At 44.6% G+C, this 24,723-nt stretch overlaps 1 protein-coding gene across 1 annotated transcript in view; it reads right to left on the reverse strand.

The window, feature by feature from the left end:
• Positions 1 to 21,387, reverse strand: part of znf827 (zinc finger protein 827) — a 46,343-nt gene extending 24,956 nt beyond the window's left edge. Inside the window, exons 1-5 of the mRNA XM_070924411.1 lie at positions 21,333 to 21,387; positions 15,277 to 16,554; positions 13,148 to 13,320; positions 12,376 to 12,871; positions 4,390 to 4,668 (exon numbers count right to left, since the gene is read on the reverse strand). Coding sequence (XP_070780512.1) covers positions 4,390 to 4,668; positions 12,376 to 12,871; positions 13,148 to 13,320; positions 15,277 to 16,554; positions 21,333 to 21,387 — 2,281 coding nt within the window. The remainder of the gene's footprint in view (positions 1 to 4,389; positions 4,669 to 12,375; positions 12,872 to 13,147; positions 13,321 to 15,276; positions 16,555 to 21,332) is intronic.
• Between the last annotated feature and the right edge of the window lie 3,336 nt (positions 21,388 to 24,723).

The raw sequence follows: 24,723 nt of genomic DNA on the forward strand, positions 1-24,723 counted from the left end.
CTGAGGGGGCATGATGAGGACACTGTGAGAGCCGTGTAGAGCTTAACATAAAGTAATACTGTACAGTAAAGCCAGTGTTGTGAACTACTTACACAGTCTGCTGTGATAAGCTATATTGAATAAATAGTGAATCCTTTTTTTTTTTAATCCATAGCTTTACATTCACTTTCAGGCTATATATTATCTTAATATATAAATATATTTTTTTAATATAACAAAGATTTTTATTTTCAGTGCTCCCTTTGCTTTTTGAGTTTATTCCTCATTTTCTCCTGGAAACCAAAGAAATTGAGGCTTCCCATGTTATATAAACTATAAGATAAAATAATTCTCTTTGTCACAGTTGCTGACCAGCATAACTGGTTCCATGTTGTGTTTTCTTAACCTTCTTGCTTTACTGTCCGTGCTGCAAAGTCAGTAGGAGTAGTACGATGACATGTAAGCTCCAGGCAGGGCAAGGTGTTGGTGTTTTGGTGAAAATTGGCTGTTTGAATATTTGAATATAGCTGTAAAAAGGACCACATTTGTTTTCAGTGCACCATCACTGAGTTGATATAGATGTGTGTTGGGTGCACATATGCAGCAATTACATAGTAATGCTTAATAATGCAAACAAACACATTCTACAACTAGAAGACACCCAGAAAAACCCTAAGTTTATTGAAATTTAGGCAAGAATGTCAAGAAGCCCGTCTGCATCTGTCATCCTAAACTGCTTCTAGACTTTAGGAAGTCCTTCCACTTTGGTTGACTAAATCCCTACAGGTACCTGACGGCAGCAGCAGATGTACAGTGTGTGTTTTATCTCTAACAAGTGCTGCGCCAAAGAGCAGAGCCATTATGCACCATGATCCACTGTGGTAACCTCGAGGAAATCATGCACAACCCAAAAAAAAAAACTCCACACAGGCCTCTGTGCATCTGCACTCATCAGACTGGTCTCTTAGTCTCAGAATACACGGTGTTCTTCCACTTTATCCGCTGCATTTTAATTAATGCAGTTTAATAGCAAAAAAATAAGTGGTACAGCAGAATTAAAACAGGGACTGTTTTAGTGAAATTTAAAAGTAGTAAGTCAGGAGTTTTAAGAGAAAAACCCCCACAAAACTCGGGAGAGTTGCGTAACTGTCAGATTATTCAGTGACAATATCCACACTGTAGGAAGACAACATGTGGTACATCAGTCAGTTGTAGCTCAGACAGTAGAGGCAATCATGTGAAGTCTTTTGAGGGGATGCCAGGTGGAATTGGCGTCCTTTGATTATAAACAGCGTTAATTGTCACTCAATCAATCAGCTTTGGCCACTGCTGCAAGAACTGCCAATGCTTCTGGAAATCAGCACCCACTTTCAAGCTTCTTGCTGCATTCAGCTAATTGCTGTGACGCACAGACAAAACATTTCTTATAAAACCATCACACCATCACTAGAGCTGGTGGACCAACCAGGGATACACACATGTTAATGGTGAATCTGCATTTAAATGGTAACCAGAGAAGGCTCAGATTGAATGTACATGTTGCTTTGTTCCTGATGGATATGTATGTAGGTTGTTGTTTTCTATATTAATCGACAAAAACAACCTAACAAGCTAAAAATCTGTTGCTGTCAGTTTGGTTCGATGTTTCTCTGCACTTCAGTGGTCAAAACTGCTTAATGTAACTTTTATTAGCAAGGTAACGAGCCACTGCAGAGGAGAGGCCGCCTGTAAAACGTCCTCAGAGATGGAAAGCTTGTTCCTAAGAAATGAGGAATGAGTTAAGCAAGTACAGTAAGTGTGATTTCACACCTATAGTGAGGGTGGCTGGATGGTGAGTGGGTGGCACGGCTGTTACCCACACGATGCCAGTCTGCCAGGGCACCACCTAGGGCCCTGTACCCCCCCCCTTCCCCCCTCCCTTCCTGTGACGCCATGTTCCCCTTGCCCTGCAACACCAGTGCCCATCTGCTAGGACACGTTAGCCGCTGGCGCCAGGGACTATTTAGCCCGGCGTAATTAGCCCCCAGACACCAGCAGCCTGGTTTTAAACAGATGTGGGGGAGTAGCGCTAGCAAGGCGACTCAACACGATCAACCAATGTTTGATAAGGAAGAGAGGAGGGGGGGGGGGGGGAGAGGAAGTGACCTAGTTAAAGGGATGATGCAACTCATGTTACAGCACAATGGGCAGTAATGATGACAACCCCACTTGCTCTGACTGTCCAATGCCATGGTCGAGGAAGGATGAGCAGCAGAAATCTAATTAGGCTGTGTCCATTTGCTGTACGACAGGCAACAATGAGAAAATAGGCACTTCCTAACAAACAAATAGTGATGTTTTGAACAAAGCAAATGCTTAGCCTAAACTGCCCAATGTGATTTCCCTATTTAAAGTATTCTCACTGGGTTATTGTGTTCTGGGGCTGACCTTTAACAGGGGACAGAGGGAGGTCACAGTGGAGATGCCCTTGAACCTCATGACCGTAATCACACGTGACTGTAAGGGCATTAACCTTTCGCCGGCTCTCTCCTCTCCTCTTCACCATCTTATTTCTCCTTCCCTTCCCCCCCAGGGTCATTTGAGGGTCCAGACTCTTGTCAAGGCTGTCACTCTAGACAGCCCTCTCCATCTACCGCCCCCGCTGTTGCCATGGCAATGGACGGCACTGCGCTCCGAGGACTGTGTGAGGGGGCAGCGGGAGCCAGCGGACGGATGAACGCTGCAGCATCTTTCCCTAACCTAGGTCAACCTTGCAGAGCTAGTGTAAGTGATGGGAGGGGAAAACGCTGGCCATGCTGCTTGAGGACCAAATAAACTGGCAGGATAACATCAGTGCAGGGATTGGAAATGGAGACGGGAGAGAAAGAGGGATAACAGTGATAAAACAAAGAACAGGGGCAGTACAGTGGAGGAATTACACACTGCCCATATCGTTCTCTCTCTGATTTATCTGATTCAAATTAGGTTTTTCTGTTGTTTTAAAGTAGTAATCATGTCATCTTCCTCACACACAAAAGCACATGCGCACACACAGGGAAACGTGACCTGGGGGCAGGCAGCGGAGCAGCACACGTGTAGTACCACAGAGCTCCCAGCCAGCGTGAATCACTCTGAGCACCAGTCAACCCAGAGAGAACAATGGCAACCGGTGTGCGAGGTGTCTGTCAAGCACGCACATGCTGGCACAGGATGAAGAGCTGCGGATGGAGCAACGCCCCACTGCGCCACCATCAGACTGCCATTTGCTTTGTGGTTTTTAACACTGTGTGTCATATTGAAAATTGTATGGCTGCACAATTGTACTAATCATTCCAGTGTTGAAACCAGTCTGTATCTTTTTTCTACAGGAATGGTAGTTCATGAGGCCTGCTAGCTATTAGATTAACTAATTTTTTTTAGTACATGTTAATTCAGAAAAATGCATACAGTATGCATGTATTGTGATTAATTGTTAAATCAGGGGAAAAAATCTGCATATCATGTAGCTAGGGAAGAGAGGTCTGTTTGTACATACTGATACATACTTCAGCAAATTTCATTCTTGACTGCCTGAGAGAAACACTCCAAACACCTGTCCATAACACACTTGAACTGGACCTGGCATTCAGTAGTGATTTTGGATGTAGGCTAAAATAAGAAGCGGCTTCAAATGTTGTTTTAACAGTAAAACAAAGTGTATAGGAACTGAAAAACAACAGTACAGCAGCTAACACAGTGTGCTGCAAAATAAAGAACTAGGTTTGAGTCCCTGCCTGAGGACTTGTTAGCAACTCGCTGAGCTCAAACCAGAAGCTGCAAAGGCTAAATCATGCTGCACTGGATGATGTCAGAGTGGCCCATACAGGTTGAAACATGGTGCGTGTCAAATATCTTACTGTTTAACTGTCTGTTATGGAACAAGGGGCAAGTCAGGGTTGAGTTTTAAGTTCAATAGCAAGCAGATACATCTTCTGCCATCTAAAAAGGCACTGTTTTAGAAGAGGGACACCAGAAAGGAAAAACTGTTGCACACAACAGAGCAGAACTGATCCTCAACGTACTGCTTCTTGTTCACAAAAACTTCCAATAAACCAGAGATGCATGAAGGGGCAGTGTAGAAAGGGTCAAGATAAGTTACCTGAACATCATCACCGAGGATACAAAGGCTTCACAGCTACCATCTCCCCCCCACACACACAGGTACACTTTGCTCACCTTTGAGAAGCCCCCAATTTCAGCTTGGTTAGGTGTGCCATGGTAGAAAACAACAGAACCCTTTTATAGTCAGTGTCTGTCCTAGAAATACTTTCTCAAGTAAGTTTGTATGGACTGTTCTACACAAACAGCATATGCATCCAATTTCAAGACCACAGATGTAATGTTTTGCTTAGATTTAGAATGATTACAGATTTATTTGCATTAATTACACACCTGAAAGCTTAATCAGCAGCTCAGAGGCCACCTTAACGTTGATATCCTGGCTCAGTAAGGTGTTCTTAGCCATAGGGCTTCCTTCCCTTGGTTTTAACGGCCCTGGGCGCTCTGTGGTCGCTGCGGCCCCCGCCGGCCCGTCCTGGCAGAAAGTCGCAGGGAAGCTTGGCTGGACCTGGCTCTGGGACTGGGAGGATGGTCTAGGGCTCAAGGCTTCCTCCACTTTGGGCTCTTCCTTCAGGTGGAATGGAGACTTGAGTGTCTCCCTCTGGTTGGCCGCTGCAGCCAGAAAGAAAAGAAAATGAAGGAATGAGAAGAAATTAGGACAGAGAATTTCAGGAGAGCAGGAAAAAAAAGGGACAATTTACTGGTTGTGACCAAGTAAATGGTGATGTTTTTTTTAGGTATTTTGAAAGGTGTATGTTAAGTTTAACCCAGCAATAACAAGAGGCCATCATAGCATTACATCTGAGTGTAAGGCAAAAGGTCTCTAAAACAAGGGTCACATACTGCATTCTGTATACCACTCGTCCTTCAGCTTGTGATGAGCATCCATCTTAAATGTAGTGTGATGCTAACAAAAAAAACAGTTTCTTCAACCTTTCTTATGAGTGAAGAGGACTACATATACAAGATAAAGTGTAATACATGAAAATGCTAATTAAATGGAACAACAAAGCGGTCCACAGTGGATTTTCACAGTCCCGTCCCTGCAGCAGACACCACAGTTGGCGCGCTGTGGCCCAGCGCAGAGGGTGCAACCTCATGACTGTCCTTCTCTCTTGGTCTTTAGGGCATCCATAACAAATTCCCAATTAATTTCCCTCCTCTTTTCTCCTTCACACTGCCCCCCCTCCCCAATCCACTGATGTCTGACACTTTATACTCAGCTCTATTCTACTTTAAGTCTGGTTTCGTCATCCCTTCTCGCCCCGGACGTCAACTCAATCCTATCCAGACATGAGGACATGAAATAATTTTTGTACTTCTGTAGAGCACGATAGCAATCGGCTAATGTCTTATCTGCCATCTCTGCTGTATGTAGCCTAGGTTGGGGAGTGAACTGTCACATGGATCCCTCTGCTCTAAAGTCATCTTCAAGAGAAACTGGGCCACATCTAATCCGCCTAAGATGAATAATTAATAATTAGACATGGAGCAACTTCCGATAGCCGCCAAGAAAAGAACAGCGGGGCAAGCGCCTCTCTTTGTGTCTCTCAGCACGTTCCACTACACTCTGTGCTAAAACGAAGGTTTACACAGGCTTACACCATTGTTGAAATTTAAAATGGCTATAAAACATTGAGAGAAGCTGTAGAAACATGTTTTAAATAAATTCTATTTGTCTGAGCAAAGTTACTTGATATCTTCGTTTCAACTATGGGAACCGTGAGGACGGTTAAAGGATACTATTGTCCACCATTGTTCTACTGTTGCAACGTGCCATTTTTCAGAACCAATTACTCTGTGTAGTACTTCATTAAGTGGATTGGCTGTTGGCAGTACAGATCCATTGAATGAATGCGTGTGAAATGCTGTCAGAGCCATTTTATGTGCAACATATATATCGTACGATATGCCATATTATAGAAAGAATGTAACACTTTTTTTCCTTTCTGGTTTTATGAGTTAACCTTTTTTTTTTTTTACTCACAATGGTTAATTAGATGATAATGATCACCTGCTGTAGAAGAAAGCGGGGAAGCAGAGTTTATCTAAGCAAGCATGAAGCTTGTAGGAAGTGTGTGCAGAACCTCACGTTCTCTGCAATGTTGCCGTGTTTCTGTAAAAACAAACTAGCCAGTATAGATACAACAGGATCTGCAATGGTGGTGTTGTGATGCCGACTGCGAGCCAAGAAGCAGAGCCTCGTTGCTATAGTGAGGTTTAAAAGGCGGGCCATCGCATGTGCTAATGATAACCAAATGTGGCAATCTTTGTTATTTTGTAATATGATGTTATTGTAAAAGTAATGGTCATGCATTCTGAAATGAGCAAATTCAGTTGCTGATGCTCCAACAGATACCACAGTTCACACTTATATGTTTTATATGTACATTTTTTTAAATGTGATTCCAATGGAGTTTGATTGTGGCTGAGTTGGGCACCAACAAACACATCTACACTTCTTATCAACACCTTTCCCAACCCTTGACCCATCAACAGTTTTCAAACAATCTGTACGCTACAATCTGTCACACACACACACACACACACACACACACACACACACACACTCACTCATGGTCACACAGAGACACAGGGCATGGATATAAGAGAGGCCATCACTCTTGGGCAGACTGCTGTCCAGTCTCCTCTGGCCCCAGCAGAGATCTGCTCCGCTCCTCACCCTACCGTCTCACCTAACATCTCTAACCGCCACAGGCCCGCCGCCCCCTGCCCGCATCATCAATCTGTGCCGGCTCCAGCCCCTCTGATTAATGATGATCTATGCCGGAGGGATAGAGGGCTCAGGGACAGGGGATAGGGGGCAGGAAAAGGGGACAGGTGCTGGTGTTTTGACCACCCATGTGGTGCCACGATGCCACAGTGCCACACCATGGCGGGCCGGGGCTGCAGTTCAAGAGGGGAAGAAGAAAGAGGTTGAGCGGAGCGGGAGGAGGGTGTGTGTGTGGGGGGGGGCGGGGGTGGGGGGGCAGTGACCTTCAAGTTCAGGGGCAGTGGCGCAGGGTCGCACGCGGCACCAGCTGGAAATGTCACACCGTCAGATGTCAGCGGGCAGGCTAAGTATAACCTGGTCAGCACCTGGAAGGACGTCCTCTAATTAGAAGCGTGTTGGGCCATGTCGGATCAGACAGGGACAGCACACTTGGTCACCGCCTTACAAACACACATAAAAACACACTATCCCGTTTACCCACGCAGACACACACTTATCCATATCTTAGGAGAAGTCCTTACTTTGTTTTGTCATGTACAACAGTACGCGTGCCGTTTCATGCTGCATTCAAACCATGTGAAAACGCCGGGCTGCACAGGAGCCACTCACAAATACAGACTCAACACAAACTCAGATTCTCAAATTCTTCTCCTCCGTGGCCTCACGAGAACAAAAACAACCCCAGGACGTGCACTCACACACAAAGTCACACCACTCCAGTGACCTTTTGGATTGTCGCTATAAATAGAGTGTATTTCCACTAAGAATCTATGTTACAGAGCCCATGAATTATTTAGTAGCCTAATCCAATGGGCAAGTTTTTTTATTCCTCTAAGCTGATGGCTCAATGACAAAAAGCCAGAGCACAGTACCAATAGAAACAATTCAGCCTACAACACCAAGCTTACACTTTTGGCCCTTTTGCCTGAATTTCGCTATCACAATAGCATCATGAGCATCCAGTCTCTGGCAGGTTATCTTGTGAAGTGAACACAGATCTGAGAGAGGAGATGGGCATCTCTGGGTGACTGGGCATCTCTTCTGTGAGCTTCCTGCCTGTGTGAGTACGTACCCAGGCCAATGTCAGCTCCCTGTGCATGATACTGTAAAGCTGGTTCTAGCTCCGGGTTGACGATGCTATCAGTTTGTCTCCATGTTATCACACCCCTCTGACACCTGCCACCAATGCTACTTCCATCGCCGTTCTCTTCCCTGTTTCTCTCCCCTTCGCCACGCTTCTCTCTCGCGCCTCATCCGTCTCGCTGCCAGGCGCTTGTCCACTCCGCCTCACCTCTCGCTCCGTGGCCAGGGCTGCCGTCAAATAACTTCATTAGCTTTCCACCTCTGTCACGCCGGCCTGCTCCCCCTCTGACAATTGGCTGCTGTTTTCTCCCGGAGAAAAAAAAAAAAGCACAGGGCTACGTGGGGCAGGTTGAGAACCCAACAATAGCTGACAGTGTGCTAGACACCGGACAGTGATACTGATGGCTGCAGTGGGGATGTATGGACCAGAGGTCACACACAAAAGGCCTGCCTGTGTCTGCTCATGCAGAGCTGGAAAGCAAGGGACATGCAGATTAAATCTCGATGTTCACAAAGAGACAAAACCAAAGACGAGACATTTCAAAATTCAAAATATTCGGTGTCAACTGAGAGATGGTACAACAAAGTCCATGTATTTCTACACTTGAACATAAAATAAATGCACCTATTTTCAAATACAATAAGAGTCTACAGTCTGTCTATAAGTCGGATAATGACATGATAATCCATGTTCCTCTAAAACCCTTGAATGTACTCAAGATTTTTCATCTGCAATGTTAAAATTCTGCCTGTGCATCATCTTCCAGTAGCAAAGCATTGCATGCATGCTACTCTCCCAGGAAAAAGATAAATAAGACAACTGCAGAAGCATCATGACAGATGCAACACCTCCCACAACCCCCTGCATGCCAATTATTCACACCCAGCCAGGGTCAAGCTCGTTGTGCCTGTGTCACCGCAGCGGGGGGGTGGGGGATGGTGTTTGGAGGGTGAGCAGTGCCCACTGTCATTATTAACTCTGGGTCCACTGGGCACAGGGTAGGGGCTGTGCATTTCAAAGTGCCTCGGTGGCTTTCATCTCTGAATCAAAATGTGGATCACACTGGATAGCTAACGGTTGTGTCAGCGTGCAAGGATAAAAATCAAAGGGTATCAGTATAACACTCAATGGAAAGCAGGGCAGCCCAAAAAATGATATGCTTATTATGTCAGAGGTCAGAAAGAGTTCACTGGCTTTTTATGCCTGGGGAACTCCATGCAACTCCCTCTTTGCCTCTGTCTCCCTCTTCCTCACTTGCTGTCACTTTATCAGTCTCTTTTTTTTAATCTCTCCAGCTTTTTATACGTCCCCCCCCCCCCCCCCCACCCCCCTCCCAGGCCTTGTGGGATTGAGGCACTGAGACAGCAGTGTGAAAGCAGGAGGGATGAGTTGCTCGTGTACACATTCAATCTGGGTTGGCAGGGAGGTCAAAAGAAATAGAGTCTAGAGGTCCCAGGAGGAACTTCCTCACCTCTCCCTCCCTGGCTGCTCGTGGCATGGATAAGTCTCACAAAGATCTGAGCCCAGCTCTTCTCAGTTTCATAACCCTCCATCTTTAACTCCGCCCCCCAACAAAGGGAGAACTTGGTGATCAAAGAAGCAGTATTCATTAAAACCCATCATCATGCATTCAAGTTCAACATCCTCTCGTCCTGTCTTTTTATATCCTTCCTCATTCTCCTTGAATGATGCCCTGACTAAGATGTCCGCCACTTGACACTGGACTGACATTGCGAGGAGCCATCTTGGCTCCTCTGGGAGTTGCCTGGGCTTGATTGTGCAGTCTGAGAGTGAAGTGCAACTGGCACCCAGGGGGCATCCATGTGGAGCCCGGGCGTGCAAGATCGAGGGGGAGTTAACTAAGCCAGCCCAGTCCCTGTGCATCCTGGCGGGGTCACAGGATGGCGCTGAGGGCGCTAATCATTTCAAATTATGAATTCCTTTTTAATTATGAATTATGCATAAATTTTTAATTAATCTAATGTTCCCAGGGTTTTTTCCTCCCATCCTTGCTCAAGATCTCAATCTAATTACACAGCATTAAGTGGAAGAGTGGCAGCCGTAGCCTCGACCCCGACGCTGAACCTCGGTCAACCTTTTTCCATCAATCTTGCCTTCGTCTCCAAGCTCATCCTTTGATGTTTTGCAACATGCTGAAATGCATCTAAACACGGTCTGGGCCTAGTATACCTTAGAGCAGCATGTTTGTCAAGTTTGTTCAGTTTGTAAAATAATGCTGTATCATTATGTTACAAAGCTTAGGAAAACTCTGTGTCACATTGCAACTTAACCAATGGCAGAAAATACTGAATTACATGATACATTTTAAGCTGTTAAACTGTTAAATGAATGAATGGGAAATATCACTGTTACTACTACTACTAGTCATAGGTCTTGAGGTGCAGACAACCCGGACAACAGCATCAGCTGCCACAAAGGGCAAGAATTGGGAAACTGTTCCATTTTTAAATGAGCTCCATGTAAACAAGCCTTCATGCAGGGCTGCAGACCGACGTCACTTTCAGTTGATCTCATCAACACCTTTTGAATATAATGTGTCACCATTTTGTCATTCATAATAACACCGACACACAGGCATAGAGAATTATTAGCAGGAGAAAGATGCCCAGAGGTTACAGATCTTCACCTCCCCGGACAACTGACAAGATGTGGGTGAGAAAAATTAATCCTGCCACAACTATTGTCGAGGTGCCCTTGAGCAAATCATTTAGTCCCCAACTGCTTTAGTGGAGCTTATCAGCAGCCAACAGCAGAGGAGTGAGGATGTACTACTGGGCAAGTGTCATTTTACCTGTGTGCAAAAGAAGCAAAAGAAAAAATCTATCACACTGTATTCATCCTTGGATGGATAAATAATCTCAAAAATGGTAGGAGAATGAAATATAATTTGGGTATTGCAATGACGTTTTAAAGCAAATAATATGAAGTTCAAAAACAGACCATTTATCTACAAGATTAGATATGAACATACTGTACATGCTCTGATGGATACCACAAACAACAATCTCAGTTGACCCTTTAGCAAAGCAATGTTTAGGAGGCATGAAGCTATACTTTTAAAAAGGACAATATCAGATTCTCAGCATGCCATGAAGGAGAAAGCAGACCAAGAATGTTCTGTTATGCTAAGAATGTCTCCTCTCCTCTGCTTATTCCACACACCTTTATCGTACACATAGGTGGCATGACACAGGGAGGTTCTGCTCAGTTCTGTCAAATATACAGTATTTTGTCTTCCTCAAATCAGTGTCCTAAGGGCAAGTTTTGAATTCTTTTGGTGTTGTCCTAACCAGTTCAAAAGGCAGGCAGTACTTGTGAAAAGGCTAAAAGTCTGTGGCCTACTTTCCTACCATATCTACCATACTCCTGGGAAAGACACAGAAACCAAGGTTGTGAATAACCCTGTGTGCAAGTGAAGGCATGCCTCATATCCTCAATATGCACAATAATAGTTGTAGTCTGAAAATCAACAGCTCAAGCATACGTGTTGGAATCTACCTGTATACAAGGACAACACGAGTAGGATTTATTCTTTTCCCCTATGTTAAGGCCCATAAAATGTCTAAACACATTACTGTATTTGCCACTGTCAAAAGCTGAAACTGTCTATTCTCTAAAGGTTTGAACTAACTCCTAGACATTTTAGGGTCCCATTGTTTTAAAATCCATTAAAAACAGCTCACAGAGACATACTGCGGCTTTGACCTGAAACGATAAACATAAAACTGTTTACACTTCTTACGAATGTTATTTCTGGTGACAGTGAAGAATCAAAACAAAACTTAAGGCAAAGGGGAGACAACACATCTAGCTGGAGATCAGAATGGATGTCTTCACGTTCAAGTCGGGAAGATGTGAAATACTTTTGATAAAAGTGCGACTGCGATGACTGGAGTTATAAAGTCAAGCTGAGAAAACAGCACAATAAACAAACCAATTATGGATTACAGGAGTCAAGCTGCTAGTGTGTCTGTGCAAGCTGTTTTTCCCATGTATTTCTCAAAACTATATTACTTGATGCAATCTGTCTTCCATTTGGACAGTAGTAACTTTCCACTGCAGTACAGTACATACTGTACATAGGCAATAAAGAAAATTACTACTATGTCTATCTCTATCTTAAAAGGAGACTTCCATTATACACAGGCTACCATGTTAAATATACATATATGGATTGACTTAATTAGAGCGGAAGCATTTTATAAAGCAAAAATGGAAACATTTCACCGGTTGTCAAGTGTGAATATTTACAGGTTTTCTTTGTCTTTTTTATACCAAACTGAATATCTCTGAGTTTTCGACAGCTGGTTGAACAAAATGGAACATTTTCAGACGTCATCGTGGGCTCTGCAAACTTGTGAAGGGCATTTCTTTGCTATTTGCTGACAAAGACTAATCAATAATGGAAAATAATCATTAGTGGCCGCCCTGGAGTGAATCACATTTTTCACTTAAAAAAAAAAAAAAAAATGACACTAACCTGAAAGCTTCATAAGCAGGTCAGTGGCGGTCTTGGTACTGATGTCAGGGCTGAAGAGGGAGGCTGTGGTTGAACCACTAGGACTGGATCTGACCCCGACTCCCACCCCAACTCCAGGTAGATCCAGGGAGTTGGCGCTGCTGCTGGGACGGTCCCTGCACATGCTAAAGGGGGAGAGCACAGACAGATCTCTCTCCTGTGGCTCCTCCTTGATGTGGACGTGATTGGAGGAAGCCTCGACCGGAGGGGACGCCTGCTGCTGAGTGTCGGAGTGCAGTGGGGACACCTCCGTCCCTCTCAGGTCTGCGGATATGCTGTCACCCATCAGGGAACCCTCGCCCTCGGTGTCGGTGGTGAGCTCCTCTTTCACCTTGACGTCTGTGCGGGGGAAGTGCTGGTGGCAGCGCATGTGAAGCTTCAGGCTGAAGTGACGGGAGGAGGTGAAGGGGCAGAGTTCGCATTGAAACGTCTCCCCCCGGTCCTGGTGCTGATGTACCTGGAAAAGGAGGACAGGTTTAAGTGTCAAATCACTACAGGACATCAAGCTTGCTTCATTTCAGTTAAATGTATCAATGAGGTGCTACTACAAACATGCAATAGTGTTCAATTATGCCATGTAGAGGACTAAATTACAAGTTTAACTAAAGCATGCATATCCATTAATGTTAACAATTATATTCCAAGAGCCATAATAGCCACTAATTAAAGATGATGTGGGTGAGGGTGACGAGGAGTGCAGGGTCACAAGATGAAGAAATCCATATCATCTCACCTTCATGTGGGACTTAAGATTGTCTTTGCGAGCACAGCGGAAGGGACACAAGGGACACTGGTGGCTTTTCAAGCCTGTGTGGATGACCATGTGTCTCTTCCAGTAGCTCTTGCGTTTGATGACCAGTCCACACACAGGACACTGGAATGGTTTGCCACCATCCTCAGGAGAGCCTTGAGGGCACCAAAGAACATTGTTACCATTTACAAAGAATATTCAGGGGGTTTTAGCCAGTAATCAGTTTTTTAGTGCATGGAAATGTGTACTGTGCTGAAATGTACCTTTGTTAGTGTAAAGAAATAATGTCTTTCCAAATGCAGACTACAGTATTCACAGACTCAGAAGAGACAACCACCCCACACCTAATGGTGAAAACCATCGAGGGAAATGCCAGCTGGAAGCAATGGAACAATGGAAGTAAAAACTCAAGCATGTTTTAGTATCTCGATTATTGTTGTTGGCTTCATATCCGGCATCCATTACTGTTTAATTGGTCTTATTAGAAAGAGGCATGATTGCATTACAAATTCTACAAGGGCCTGTCAGGATGGCTTCATAAGTATTCCGGTGCTGTTCCTTGAAAAACATCTGGTAATCAGTGTTTGGTGAAATTACTGTGCTCAGCCATTCATTGACCTGAGGTGTAAAACCTCGAGACTGCCTATTTGCAACAATAAACCGCCATCTGCGGCCCAACCTCTCCGAGCACAGCAGAGATCACAATGCAAAAAATGACTTCTGCTTATTCTGAGTTGAGCCGAGTGAAGCGGAAATAAAACAGGAGAGAGGAAATGTGTGAGTTTAGCACCTTCATCTTAGTGCTTCACATGTCCGTTTCCTATGTAATCACAGCCGTGTTTCAGAGCCTGGGAGTAAGCTTTCCTTATATATTCAAAGTGCAGAACATACCAGCGCAATACAGTTTTATAGTGGAACTGGCAAGGGACGACAATAAAACAAGACATGACAGTCAATAATCAAGGTCACATTTTTCAGTCTGGCGACCAAACAACTACCTGCATTTTTACAGCGCTGCTCGACCTTGACGGCTCGTGGGTTAGAGCACACCCCCTTTTTAGCATGCAGATCACAGAATATTACATCGACTGCCTCATCTGTCTGAAGTCAATTTGATCCAGCCATTTTAGATTTGGCGGGGTTGCGACACAATCCTTCAAAAGTGCCCATCCATCTCCCTGAAAACATTCTGTTCTCCCTAAAGGCTACTTAGTAAGAGCCTGCACTCTGAAGCTCTCTCTCTCCCTGTGCAAGAGTGAGATCTTTGTGTGCACCCTTGTTTGGGTTATATGTCTTCATCGGTGTACACACTTACAGAATATACTGCATGGCCATTTGTGAGTAACAGAGAGAGAGAGAGAGAGAGAGAGAGAGAGCAAAGAGGGAGAGCAAAAGAAAGAGTGTGTGTGCACGCATCTGTATCCAGTCAGTGGAAAGTATGATGTGTTTGGCCTTAAGTCTGCTGTGCTGATCAGTGCAAAGGGCTCTGGTTAGTGGGGGCTGAAGCCAGGAGGAGGCTGCCGAGATGGATATGGACTCCAGGGCTCCCCACTGTGCCGAGCACACACTGACGGCCCCCTTTTGGCAGCACGCACATCCGAGCACAAACGAGCTGGTCTGGGAAGGCAGCGAGGTCTCAGTCGGAGCCCCCCGTCGAGCCCACAGACCATTTCCCAGACTAGAAGGCCAGCCAGGGCTGTTTTCTCTCGGCAATGCGCTCTGCTCGGCTGACAGTTAAGCTGAGGCTACACTACTCGCTGCTTCAGCGCCAGTGAGGTGAGAACAAAACCATTACACAACTAGAGAAAACATGTCATGGAAGTTCAAAATTGTGCTTTTTTTTCTGATGAGACTGGTGACAAACACACGGGCTACTCTCCCACAAAATGACAGCAAACACATTTTATCTTATTAGTGTTTTGTAACTGTGTCTCACTAATAAGACTATAATAAAACATCTTTCAACTGGAAAAATATCCAAAAATGTACCCAACCTAAGCTGAGCTCTACTCTTATTATCTGTAATGGTGCGACCATTATTTTGATTAATGCAGTATTACTATTACTATGCATATAGTGATTGCTATGCATATATTATTACTTTGGATTACCTGCTTGGCTGTTGGGTTTGACTCTGCCCTTTGGAGTAGAGGGCAACAGCAACTCTAGGCTCTGGGTGGGTGTAGAGGGCGTGGGAGCCTTCTGGTTTTTGTCTAGCAGGGGCTTCACATCCTCTTGGAGGACCCCAGCAGTCGCCAAGGAGGAACCATCCTTCTTCTCTGCCAGCAGGTTTCCTGCCGCCCTGGCTGCCACCTCTTTGAGCAAGGCAGCAGAGGAGGTCATTGACACAAGTGAGAGAAATGAGCTAGCTGAGGCTTGGTGGTCAGTAGCAGCACTGGCTGTTGACGAGGCTTGGCTCCGCTCGCTGACTTTCTTGGAAAGTGCAGCGAGGGTGGAGCTAGCTGACTGTGGGCTGAACGGAGAGTTGAAGGCATCAAAGCGCACCACATCATCTCCTCGACCACCCCCTCCCAGGGCGGGCACTGCAGATGAGGCAGAGGTGGAGGAGGAGGAAGAAGTTGTTGAGGAGGAGGCCACGGCATTCTTGTCTTGAAGTACAGCATTCGCTGCTGCTTTTAACTTCTGGATTGCAGAGTCCGGGGACAGGCTGGAGCCGCAGGGTGTGGAGCAGCTGGCCGGTGGCCACTTATCTGCAACACCTGCCCATACAAAGCCACTGCCGTTGCTAGGGGTGACAGAGTTAAAGGGGTCAAGGGGCTCTTGCTTAATGTTGGTGACTGAGGGTGCCAAGGAGGCTGGTGAGGCTGAGCCGCTGTTGTTGTTGTTATTGGCCAGTTTTCGGGCAAGAGCACTTAACTGCTGGGCATGGTGGGAAGACGGGGAGAGGGTCAAAGGTGGGGCTAGACCTATTGGTGGAGACTCTCCTCCAGCACCTCCCCTGGTTGCCCGACCCAGGAGCTCCCCAGTGTCAAGTTTCAACGACCCAGCCTCTAGGAGGCGCCGTAGGTTGCTGCTGAGGGGTTTTCCCAGGGCACGAGACGCTGCTTCACCATACAGTGACGATACCACAGAAGAGAGTGTGTCCTGGGCCGAGAATGCACCTCCATCCAGTCCAAGAAGTTCCAAAGAGGCACGATGGACGGGTGTGGGGCAACCCAATGAGCTCTCACCTCCGCAGGTATCGTGGTCCCCGGACCCAGCGCTGACTCCAGTCCGTTCATCAGGAGAGGAGCCCCTGGGCAGGAGGAGCTCATCCTGGGTGTCTCCATAGGACGACGACTCTGAGCGTGTGTCAGAAGCGTTCCCAAACCAGCCTTCCTCCTCCACAGGACCATCATCAGGCCCTCCTTCCTCGTTGCTGTCCACATCTGGAAGACGAGAGAGAACATAAAATATACCGTGAGGGAACAGAAACACATGCTGTGCAAGTATTGGGACAAAGACATCACCATGTTGCTCAAGTGAACAGTTAGACTGGGATTTATCTTTCAGCTAAACAGTTGAGGATCCCGAGAAAGAATTGTGAACATAAAACACACTTATTACTAAGAGTTAAGTAGAGGGCATGGTCATAGCCTCTGGCTGATTGTAGACAGCTTTTAACATTGGAAATTACTATTTACTATTCATATTTCCCATCCTTGCTTGTCTGATTGTTGCAGAGCAGTTAGTGATCTGTACCATGTGAAAGCCTAACTGAGACTACAATTTTGAACATTCACAAACACAATTACCTGCCCAAATCTAAGTCAAATGGGCATTTAAAGCTGCAAAAAAACACCTCAGTGCTCAGCAAGGAGACCGCTAAAATGACTTGTGACACAAATTCAAACTCTTTCTTATATAATGGCAGCTTTCCACAAGCCGCATCCAAGATGTTTGAGTAATTTAGATTTTTCTGTCCTTTTTTAACCATATTTTTCCCACCCTTGGTCTGGAAGAGTCTAGTAAAGGGGTTACCATGACAACGGTTCCTTCTGGGAGGCTAGACAGCAAAGATTAGGGTAATGGAGGTTACAGAACTAGATTAATATTCATGAGCCTGCAGATACCACCGGGGAGCCAATAAGGATAGGGTTAAGGTCACCAAGGGTCATTAATATACACTTCATGTATCAATATTCATAAGCAAAACATTACAGCTTGCCAGACAAGGGCGAACAAAGAAAAGTGAATATTCCTGATACATATTAACAAACCTCCATAAGAATATGTCAAAAGCACCAAGCTTGGGCAAAACAAAATGTCAAAACTGACTTTTTTCCCTCCTCTTTGGGTTACTGCACACAACCTCACAAAACATCAGATAAAAAAAAGGAACTGGCTGAGATTTCTGAGAAAAATGGGCACTCGTAGAATTGCAAAAACACGAGGCAATGAAGGAATTATTTAAAATGTCTCGCACACCAACATACATACGTCCGCACACACCAAAGTTGTCTCCACCCTCGCGACCCTGACAGAGGCCTGGTGGGTCTCCTCTCTGTTTACAGGCAAAGGCGAAACGGTTGCCAAGCAACCCAGCCCAGCAACCTGTTGGGATCATTAGAGTTGGCTGACATCTGGCCAGTGTGGCTCGCCATGGTCCACAAAGGTGACCACAATCACACAACCCACTATGACCGCTACTCTCCTGCTGCAACAGATATCAAACGGGGCTCGCACACTTCCCAACGTCTTCTCATCTCTGTCTCACACTTCCAATCTTAAACACATCACCAAAAACTGACAAAACTGAAAATGTCAGATGCCAAAAACCAACGTAACGGATTATGTTATAATATTGGCCTCAGGGCACATGTCGAATAGACTTCACCTAGACAAACAATACATGTAAGAGGCCGATGAGCATTAACAGCATGCATGACCCTTCTCATTTCATAAGACTGTTCTAATGGTGAATGAAAACGCCATAATGCACTGATTGTGAACCCAATTTCCCATGCTCCTTGAAGCCATTTTGCCACCTGAGTAGGGTTAACAGGAAAGAAAGAGAAGGAGAGGGAGAAAGAGCCAGTGAGTCATGCAGGGCAGGGCTTGACCCATTTCCATGTGACATGCGAAAAGCAGCAAGAGCCACTAATGGCTGTAATGTGGTTAGAGGGAAATCGCTAGATTGCTGACCCAAGGTCTCAGCTTTGAGGCTGAACTCTCTTGCTTCCTAGGTCCACTCTTAAACCTCAGGGTTAGGTGCAGCTGAACGCAACACTACACCACTAGGCTTCTGCCAGAGTGCTACGGTGCACTGATGCACTCCACTACCATTGCTTTGTGTGTCACAGGCGAACCACCCCCGTAGGTGGAATGACATTTCCCAAGGTCATGGTCTCCGGCCCAAGCTCTAAGGGGGCCTCACCTAAGCTCTGTACTCACGACTGCTGCTGTATGCCCACCACGCGCATGGAGACAAACATATGCATGTGCATACATATGTTGAAACAAATACAGGGCCACAAATGTGATTTAATGCTGAAGTCCACCCTCCACTGAATTTTTTCCTGACACACTTTCAACTGCTTTGCCTCCGGTACAGTGGCTGGCTCGGCGACAGTAACTGCAACCCCCCCAAGTGATGGAGGCATGGAGATACGGGCCGAGGCGGCAAGCGTCTGCCACTGAAAGGGAACCATTTAGCGGTGTAATGGCGGGGATGACTTGCATGTTGAGACAAACAGCTGCGGGGTGCTCAGCAGTCTGGATCTGTTATCACTCACACACGGGTGATTCAGTGGTGCAGTGGCGGGGGATTTTCTCTCTGGGCCACAGAGATGTATAGCGCCACCACATTATAGACAAAGAGAGAGCCATAACAAGTCAAAGTGCAAGCTGAGGCTACATAAAGAGGAGGCCGTGAGCCTTCAAGACTGGCTAGAATAAACTGCCTTGAGATTGAACAGAGATGTACACTGAGCAGCTAAAAATATTTTGATGCAGCACCTCTGTGATTTACAGTGTTTGGAAACCTGCGTGTTGCGTTAACCTGTCACAAAAAAAAGAGACAGGGAGCTCACAGCCTGTAACTACAGCACAGTTGGACGTTACAGGTAGTATTCTTGTTCATTGTTTCACCATGCAGTGCTGTCAACAATCTCCATTTGTGAACTTGGCAGGATTATTTTGGCCATGGCTTTTCTAGGTCAGAGAGGTGTGCATGTATGTGTGTGTGTGCATGCACATACATACGAGTTTAGTACAGAGAGACAGCCAGATTTCCTTGTCACACAGAACGATCGCTGGTAAAAGGGAAGAGCAAGGCGCTGGAGTAAAGGTAGGTCAGGAGGTCACCCACCACATGACTTGTGTGAGGCTGCTGACTAACATATTCCCTCTCTCTCTCTCTCTCTCTCTCTCTCTCTCTCTCTCTCACACACACACACACACACACACACACACACACAAAGCTACTCTGTGACTTAGCCAGGCATGAAAATTGGCCTCACTGACCCCAGGCCTGAACAGGGTAGGGGGAGAGGAGACGGGAAGGCGAAGGAAGGAAAGGACAGATAGAGGGATGGTTAAGGGAGGGGTTGATTTGGCTGGGCAGGCAAGACGAGGAGGCCATTAGCCGATTAAGGCTGGACAGGAGTGCATCAATACTGTGCCGATGTCAAAATGAGAGTCATGCCCATGAGCTAATATAGCAATGAAAGTAAGGTAGGAAAGAAAGCGGGAGCACGAGCTAGAGAGAGGTAGTGCAGGTCAGGGAATCACTAAAATCGCAGAGATTGCTGACCGCAAAACCATAAAAAGTTAGATAATGTAACAGACTGCCACAACATACCAAGACTAAAGCCATCACATCTACATTGCCAAAATGATTAGTCGTACATCTTCCCTGATATGACTGGGAGGGGAGATGGTGGTGGTGTGTGCATGTGTGTGTCTGTGGGGGTGGGTTAAGGAGGTAGAGCACGGGGTGAGGACATAGGAAGGAAGGCCGTGAGTGTGGATGTAGTGAGGAAAGAGCCGCGGCGGTAATTAAGTGTCCGGCTGGGCACTGGCGGGGGTTGCCACGGCCGCGGGCTATGCTAATGAGCACGCCCGGCGGTCAGGGCTGCCTTATTAGTGCCTGCTGGACAATATGGTGGGAGAGACGCTCTACTGGCGGGCTCACGTCTCTGCAAATGACTAACGGTCCTCCCGAGGAGAAAGGTAATTCCATTAATTGGGACACCCTGGATCAGTATCGCTTCCCTTCCTTTTTCCATAATTTCCCACTTGCTTGATCTCCTTCACACCCACATGCTTTTTTTCTTCTCGTATATGTCTCCCTTCCTTACTTAGCCTCGTTTTTCTCCTGTCTCCATAAACGGGAATACAAATATTAAAAATTAATAAATAAATAAACAAAAAACAGATGCTCTAAATAAATCCAGCTGGATGTGTGGGTGCCAGCAGACATACATTTCTCCCCCTTCACATAAAATTATACGCCATCAATCTGTTAAATGCTGTTGTTCTTCTGCAGCAGCAACATGATAATTTCTCCAAAGTTGTTATTTCCATTAGGAAGTTGATGAAACATGACAACCAACAAGGGTATTGGGCAAGACGTGTGATCGCTGAAGCAAACTGTCATACAATGCAGCAGGTAACTTATCTACTTTTGATGAAATTGGTGATGGTGTGACAGCCTGAGCCCTGTGATAGGAAGTAACACCACTCCTTTAAATCAACCTTTTTAAACTAAGTGCTCATTAGACAAACTGTACTCTTAATAGCAGCACTTCCATATACATTTGTAGTCAATTATATAGTAGTTGTCAAGGCCTTCACTTTTAGTGACTTGAAAAACTGACACGTGTTTTTCTTCTATGCATGAGTAAGCCAAACCATTAAACATCCCTCTAGCATTTAATTATGTTGACATGAAGTCTTGATCCAGAGGGGGAAAAAATCCTCCTGTGTATTGATCAAGGTTCATGTTAGACATTCAAACATGATGAAAACTCAGAATCAACTCCTCTGTTTCAACTCCAACTATCTCTGTTATCCCATCCAACTGGTAGTCTGTGACAAAGACATAAAGAGCCCATTTTTTAGCTGGAATCTGAGGTGAAGCGATACTCTCAGTGAGGATCAGGGTTCAGGCAGCAGGGCTATATATAATGGCGGCTGAGTCGTATTGAAATGTAGTGCAAATTACCATCTGTGTATTTTCGGCCTTGGCCTCCGTGGTTTGTGGGTACTTTGGGCGGCATGCCAGAGGTGAAACAGGAAGGAGAAGTGTTCTTGGAAGAGAATGAGACGACTGAGAGCCCCAGACCTCTGAAATTCCTCATTGCAGATGAAGTGCACTTTACCCCCTAGTTTATTTTTCCCTTCCAATTTTAGCATCTCATGTTTAAAAAAAAAACTTGCTCATAATCTCAAATGTGTCATCAAAGCTATGGACCTAAACTGCTGGAGGGAGAGAAGTGATATGTGTCTAATGCATCTTTGCAGCATAAACTGACATATTACAAAGATTGTGATTAGAGGAGATAAAACCTGAATGCGATTAGTGACATTATTGTCTGACCGTGAAATGATTCAACCTGCACCAGAAGTTAGTGTGCAACTCAGATGTTTCTGAACATACTTTGCATAGACCACGTACATGTGTTTGTATTATGGCATTATGGTAATGGAAATATCACTAAAATATTTTAAAAATGTACTGTGTGCTTATTGTTGTGAAAATGGGTGTCACATATTACTGCATTTTAAACAAAAGTATAAAAGGTTGGGATTAACAAACCTGTTTTCCCAAATCCAAAAGTTGAATTCAGATTTATTTGCTATATATACATATGTATATATGAATTATTAATTTAGTATACTAACAACAACATCCTGATGCAAATGTGTGAACATGGTGTCAGACCATTACAGCAAAGGCTGCGTGAGTAAGTAATGGACCAGAAATGTATATTATAGACATTGCTATTAAAGAACTTTTCTCTATTAAGAACACCCTCTGTATCTCACTAAATGATTAGGATTATCATTCCAGCAATAATCTACAGGCCAGGCTTAAAGCAAAACTGCATTACCCAGCTAATGACACCGTGCCAGTGTTCCAGAAGCTGTCACAGTCCCAAAAACAGCATCAAAATGTTTGAAATGTCTATCACACATGATACTGTCAAATCCCATCTCTGTCTACCAATCCCCATTTCAATTGAGTGGACAAATGGCAGTCACTCTCTAATGACTGCACCATACTATCAGACTCATGGGTATTTAATATTTTTCTTCTTAAAAAGTCTATAATTAATTGCAATTGAAAAAGCAGAATTGTGAGAAGTCCTCCAGAATGGTGCATTCATGTGCTATCATACAGACTACATGAAGTGACTTCCCAAATCAGAAATGAGTCTATGAATGCATTGCTGTTTTAAGGCAAGCATTGGATGTTAGAGATCTCAAACAACCTACAGATGATAGTGTTAAACGTCACCTTTTCTCATGCTACCCAAGTGACAAAAGCAAACACACCATATCTTCTATAAATGGACAGAATTGCGACACCTAAGGAAAACAAAGTAATGACTTGAAAAATCTAAAAGGCCATAAGTATCAACAATGACCTGTCGAATGTACCAGACAGTCAGTGTTGTGAATATGTTGGCCAAAAAAGCCCAAAGACACCTGGCAGGATTTGTCAGCCTGACCAAAACAACTTCAACAGATAGATTCTGGTCGTCTGTGGACAGATTTATAAAAATATATTTAGCTTTTATTACATGTTTTATTTAGAAACCTGTTTGCTTAGTTAGTTAATGTTACACAGCCCCTGTGAAGGTATCACTGCACTTAGCGTCGCTTCTATTTTCGCCTTTGGCAGTCTTTCTACCTTTTTGTACAGTTGACCTGAGTTATGAATGTAAAATGAAAAATGCTAACAGTCACTAAGGAGGGAGTGACAGCACTGAACTGATGCGAAGGTATCGCTTCACCTTCCGTCTCTTTCGTTTAGCTTTTCGGTGTCTGTAATAACAAGCATGAATTTTTTTCCCCATCTATTTGTGCCGATTATTTTCAGTTGTGAATGTAAGATGCAAATGCTGACTGCCAATCCCTATGATAAGCCTCCAACATAGCTAATCGTTAGCAGGACATTCAATGGCAGCTATCAGTCAATTAACAAATTATTCATGCATAAAATAACCAGGCAGGAAGCTCAGTTTTTGGTTAACCCAGCGAACTGAATACAGACAAATCAAAATAATTCCTTAAATTCATGGAAAAATCATAATTCAATATTGCCATAGATAGTCCTGCTTATTGGTCACATCGTACACTAATGATTTTTGACTAAAAGGATGACTTTCATTGAATCAATGTAGGAAACAGCAGAAATACAGAATGGCTCACTTATTGTATGCACGGATGCATTTGCTGCTCGTGCTGGTCGTGGATATCGTGTGCATTTTGTGGTAAGTGAAGGCGCTGTTTTAAACCAGCCAAATTAAACTCACTAATATCACTGACAAACATATGATATGCATGATAAATATCCTGAGCACATTGATGTATTCATGACATGCTCCACTCTGCTCTCCACGCTACCGGACTGATTCTGACCGGGTGCATACACCACAACATTAAGTAGAGTGGGCCTGTGCCACAGCAGAGAGGCAAGGATTAACTGGCTAATCACAAGGTGAGAAATACCAAAACCAGCATACTGGTATTCCCAAGGCACTGGTTTGGACAATCAACTGGCCCTGGGTCAGCATCTTACTGGATGATTCTGTCAAACTCTGCCAAAATTTGTATTTCATTATGAATGACTTATTCGTGCTTGAAGTGTTTTTGGAAACGATGAGTCATGCTTTTTTTTTATTGAATCTGCTTTACAAGCGCTGGTAAATAATCCAAGAAGCCATTAGAAGAGAAGATCTCATGTCCGACAAGGTTGCACACACCTCCTCTTATCTTTGAAAGCCATTCTATGTACAGCTCTCTGTTGAATGAATAAGAAAAACTACAAGATAATTGGACTGACAACATCAGCTAACAGGATCATCACACGCCACACTAGAGGACGTTCAGAAACTGATAGCGCGACCATTTTAAAAATCTGAAGAAAATATTTAAATAGTATTAAATGTCAAAGGTCAAATGGAATACATATAGTCTCCCACTCATTGGACATCATTTATTGGTCTGTGGCTAAGTGAGTGAACACTTGGCACACCTGGCATCTACAAAATAACGCCTATGTATTTACAAAATGTTTTGCGGCATCTATGTAAGGAAACAACCCTAGCACTACAGATTGGTGTGTCGGGGTCTTTAACAGCAAGGTGTCAGTGAGGGGTATTACTCAGCAGCATAAATCTAAATCGCGGCATTTAAAACTGCTGACCATCCATTCTGCCCTAAGAAAGTCATTTGGTCACATGGGTTTGGAGGGTGCCATATTTCTTCAAATACTTTGCATTATACCATTTTGTCTAACCTTTATTGCTTTAGTTTACTTTACGCACTTCTTTTAGTTAAGTGTTTTCAGGCTTTTATGCTTTTTAATTGCTCTCTTTTTCTATGTT

This window comes from Enoplosus armatus, chromosome 2, assembly GCF_043641665.1.
Source record: "Enoplosus armatus isolate fEnoArm2 chromosome 2, fEnoArm2.hap1, whole genome shotgun sequence".
NCBI lineage: Eukaryota > Metazoa > Chordata > Actinopteri > Centrarchiformes > Enoplosidae > Enoplosus > Enoplosus armatus.